Source organism: Adiantum capillus-veneris, chromosome 16 (genome assembly GCF_014529385.1).
Source record: "Adiantum capillus-veneris isolate H3 chromosome 16, ASM1452938v2, whole genome shotgun sequence".
Lineage (NCBI taxonomy): Eukaryota > Viridiplantae > Streptophyta > Polypodiopsida > Polypodiales > Pteridaceae > Adiantum > Adiantum capillus-veneris.
In genome coordinates this window covers 65926855-65931038 of record NC_140946.1, presented here as the reverse complement: position 1 = coordinate 65931038, position 4184 = coordinate 65926855, and the positions used below count along the sequence as shown (strand labels likewise).

The following is a 4184-nucleotide window of genomic DNA, read 5'->3' as shown; positions in this document are numbered from 1 at the left end:
TCAAGAGGCGACAAAGAAGCAACCATATCAAATTTCGTAGCAAACTGTCAAAATTCAGATGCCCAAAACGTGCATGCCAAAGTTTTGCATCTGAAAGAGCCTTTGAATCTACAATTGCATTTGAAAAATTCTACCCACACTTGTCATACAACTTGAGCTTATACAGCCCATGATACAAAATGCAAATGTAAAAATTTTATCACCAAAATTGAGATCCTGAATTGTACATCTGTCATCCACAAATTTGACAACAAGACCAAGTCTTGCAAGTGTACATACAGACAAAAGGTTCTTTTTTATCCCAGGTACAAAAAGTGCATCAACAAGTGTGAAAGAACTGTCATTCGTAGCAGTTAGCACAATCTTTCCAACTCCCTTGATTGCATAAGAGGCATTGTTTGCACAACCACAAGAACTTGAGTTGTTCAATGTTTACTAAGGTAGAGTTTCACATGTCATGGATCATGGCTTCTTTGTGTAGCTTGTGGGCATCGTGATCAAAAGGAAGGGAATGTGCATGCGTAAATTGCCACATGTATAATTGTTATTGCAAAAGATGGTGTGAAGAGAGTTCAAGAGATATGGGTTAAGATGGTTTCCATGACTAGGAGTAAAATTAGACTTTCCATGAGGGATGTGGACCAAATGATTGGCGGGTAAGATGTTCTACTGATGGAAAGCAGCTTCTTCGATGAGGAATCTAATCCCTCTAGTATGAATTAGCCTTTAGCAGGTCGCAAAGGGATTTCTGGGATTATTATCATAGAGGAAGGATGAAAATGGATCTTCTAGACAACCACTAAAGAGAATGAGTTCACCTAAGAGATGGGAAGCTAAGCAACTAATAGCAGGTCTAAAAGATTGAAGCATTACCCCAGTTATGATACTGATGGATCTGGACTCTTATATCAAGACGAAGGCATTGAAGAGGAGCTTGGAATTGAGCTCAATGATGTGAACAAACCTTCTTAAGAGTGTAAAAAAGTTCCTCATTGATGTGTCACCTCAAAAAATCGTATGAAATCCAAATGGTTCACAATTATCTTTATCCAAAGAGAGGAGAGAGCCAGCCCTCGAAAAAAGCGTTTATCCAAAAACTTGGCAAGTCGAAACACTAGAGGTAAATTGACTAAATTTGAAGGTTTTTGCATTAACGTACACTAAATTTTTCTAAAATTTGTAGGTTTCTCACCTTCAAATTTAAATTTGGGATTATTATTCTTGTCGAGCCATGGAACTTCAACTCCGAGCCTGGAGAGTGATCGGATGAAGAGTTGCAAAACCTGCAGACCCTAACGCGTGCGCTGTTCTAAAGATTTCGAGCATTGTGGTGGACTGCAGAGAACGTCCCTACGCTCCGAATCTCACGGCGCAGGTCATGCAAGCTGCAATTCTCTGACGCCCTCGTCAAGTCAGGCTACGGCCCATTTGAGGGAAACGGTATGCATCCTTTTTTTATAGTCTGGCGGATCTCTACACATAAATGAAAACTAGCCGTGAACAGACAGTATGCGCTCCAGCATTGAATTGTTATAGCAGCTGGCTGTTTGTGCACTGAGGGCAACAACCTCAAGGGAGGCTAATCCCATGGAGTTGATCTCCTGCATACCAGGACTGTCCACCTCAATACACCCGGCGGATCTACCCTTTGAGTTCCCCTTCGGCAAATGCGCCCTGGAGTGGGTGAGATGCGCTGTTGGAGCGCTTCAAGCATATGGGCGAGGCTCATGGTGTGATTGGAAACTCCTTGAAGGCACTAGAGCCAGACGTATTCAAGGTTCTAACCTTGGAATTTCAGCAGGGTGCACCCCATCCACAGTATAATCAGGCAAGCTACTAGGTCGGTACCCTCTGTGGCAAGGCTGACAATACCACCACCTTTGTGAGAGTATCCTTGTCACCTTTTCCTTTGTCTCCCTTTTTTCACAAAAGATGCAAGCTTGGTGCTGGCGGCCAAGGTGGCCTCAACATAAGCCGAAAGGAGTCAGGGACGTGGCTGAGGAATGACTCTTCCTTCCTGGATGTCAGGTTTGACATGCACAATGTCTTATTTTTTACCCTGTTGTGTTTCTGAGAGTGCAGTAGTCAATGCGAATAACTCCTGAGAGAGTGTCGAGAGTTTTAAAACGACAGAGATGACTCGTGAAATATTCACAAGCACCCACATTGATTTGGGCATACCCATTCTGAGCTGCACGAAAAGCGCATGTGCACAAGTTTAAAGTTTTTTCTTTGCTTAGGTTCTATAGCTTCAGGACTCCATTTCTTTGTTTGGCACATCACACCTCAACTGTATGACTATTGGCTTACCTAGGCCTTCTGCTCAGATGATGTGTGTAAAATGTATAATGAGTCATTTTTTAGTAGATTGATAGGGGACTCAACATAGCAGAGAATTGGATTTCTTCCTGCTCATGGAAGTTGGAGTTTCAGTTCTTAATCATGGCTAGTTGGGCATACATGAGTGAGAAAATGTCTCATTAGCAAAATATTTGTTTAATAGCCAGCAGATGCTTTTGTTGTTTCTTGATCATCACTACATCGAGTACAAGCTACCATAGCCAAATTTTGGACTTCCGTGAGTCAAAGTCTGCCTATGACTTTGTCTATCTCCCCATCGACTTCATGTATGGGGTTCTGATGGAATTTTTCCTTTGTAGAAGCAAAAATGCTTTGAACATTTGTAATGCTTCCACATGATATTGTTGAAACATATGCAATTTGGTTTATGCATTTGTGAATTTTACAACTGCTTTGGATAGTCTAAAGTTTTACAAGGCTTTCCGTGCTCAACAATGGGAGGCATTCAACTCAAGAAAGATTTGCGATATTTAGTATACGCGAGTGCATGCATTTTGGGCCATGGATGAAATGGAGACTGTGTGTGATTTCTTGTTTTGTGCTGCATCTCATGTCTAGAAACTTAAGAAAATTAAGGAATCCATCTCCATCAGGATGTTAATGCATGCCTACACGTAGACACTATTTAAATGTGTACTTACAAGCAGTTGTTGTTGACGCACATGGATGTGATCTGCCATGCTCCTCATTTGCTATCTGACAAATAACATGGTTGATAATTATTTGTGACAGGTCAAAAGGCTTTGGAAAACCATATTTGCAAGGTTTGCTTGTGATACCATGGAGTTTTTACTTGTGGCATTTGTCCCACCAAGGAATGGGTTGGTGTGTCACTTTGCTGACAGGTAGATATTTGCTTGTGCTCACATGCGTGTCTTTGAAATGTAGTTGTTTCCTAAGCTATTTTCTTATATTTGTCAAGTATTGTGAAATACAATGCTTAATTACACGGATTGTTCTTCAAATTCATAGAAAATGCATACAAACAGCCACCAATGATCTATTGTGTGTTTATTTGGTTGCTTCTATATCAAGATGCAGGGCTATGAGAGTGCAAAGCTGAGTATGGCCAAGTGTGTGCAGGGGTGAGAGAGTAACAACATGATGAAGCCAGATTTGGATTTCTCGCGAAGATGATGTATGTGATGTCAGGATCTCTGTACAAATATGTATTGTTGTCTATTGAAGCCGTGTTGAGGCTGATGTATGGAGTTGGATGATGTATGTGATGTCGGGATCTTTGTCCAAGGATGTAGTGTTCCCTAGTGAAGCCGTATTGAGGTTGATATACGGGCTTATTGTGGATATATTGAGGGTGATCTATGGACTTATTGTGAATGTATTGTGACTCGATAAAAGGCCAAAGGCGATGTAATTGATTGTGAGCCGGACACAATACATCTAACCATCGTGTTGTGTGGGTGTGTGTGGGGCTCGACGATACTTGAGTTTGTGTCTTGTTGCAGGTTGTACCAAGTGCTATATTGGCTCGATTGTTCATTTGTAAGTTTGAGTGTTTGGACAAGTTGCTAGATGAATTACTACTTTGAGACTCATATTTTCTACATTAGTTACTACTTTGATATTGAGATTTACTAGATGATTGCCTACTTCTATTTTCAAGTTGCTAGATGAGTTACTAGTTTGACACACCAAGGTCAAACTAGCAAGTGTGAAGAATTTCTAGCTAGATCTAGCAACTTAGTTACTATATGGCATCGTCTTTTGCCATATAGTAACAAACTTACTAGATTGAGCAACTAGAAAGAGTCTCACAGTTGCTAGTTTGCACTTTTACTAGTTGTGTGTATTCAAACTAGTGA

The 4184-nt window shown here is 40.8% G+C and overlaps 1 protein-coding gene across 1 annotated transcript; it reads left to right on the top strand.

The window, feature by feature from the left end:
- Positions 1-880: 880 nt before the first annotated feature.
- Positions 881-3915, top strand: LOC147439197 (uncharacterized). Its single transcript, XM_086483985.1, has 8 exons — positions 881-954; positions 1184-1258; positions 1316-1440; positions 1613-1730; positions 1802-1840; positions 1933-2028; positions 3094-3206; positions 3397-3915. The coding sequence occupies exons 1-8, from the start codon at positions 881-883 to the stop codon at positions 3408-3410; spliced, it is 654 nt and encodes a 217-aa protein (XP_086340111.1). The 3' UTR covers positions 3411-3915.
- The last annotated feature ends 269 nt before the right edge of the window (positions 3916-4184 follow it).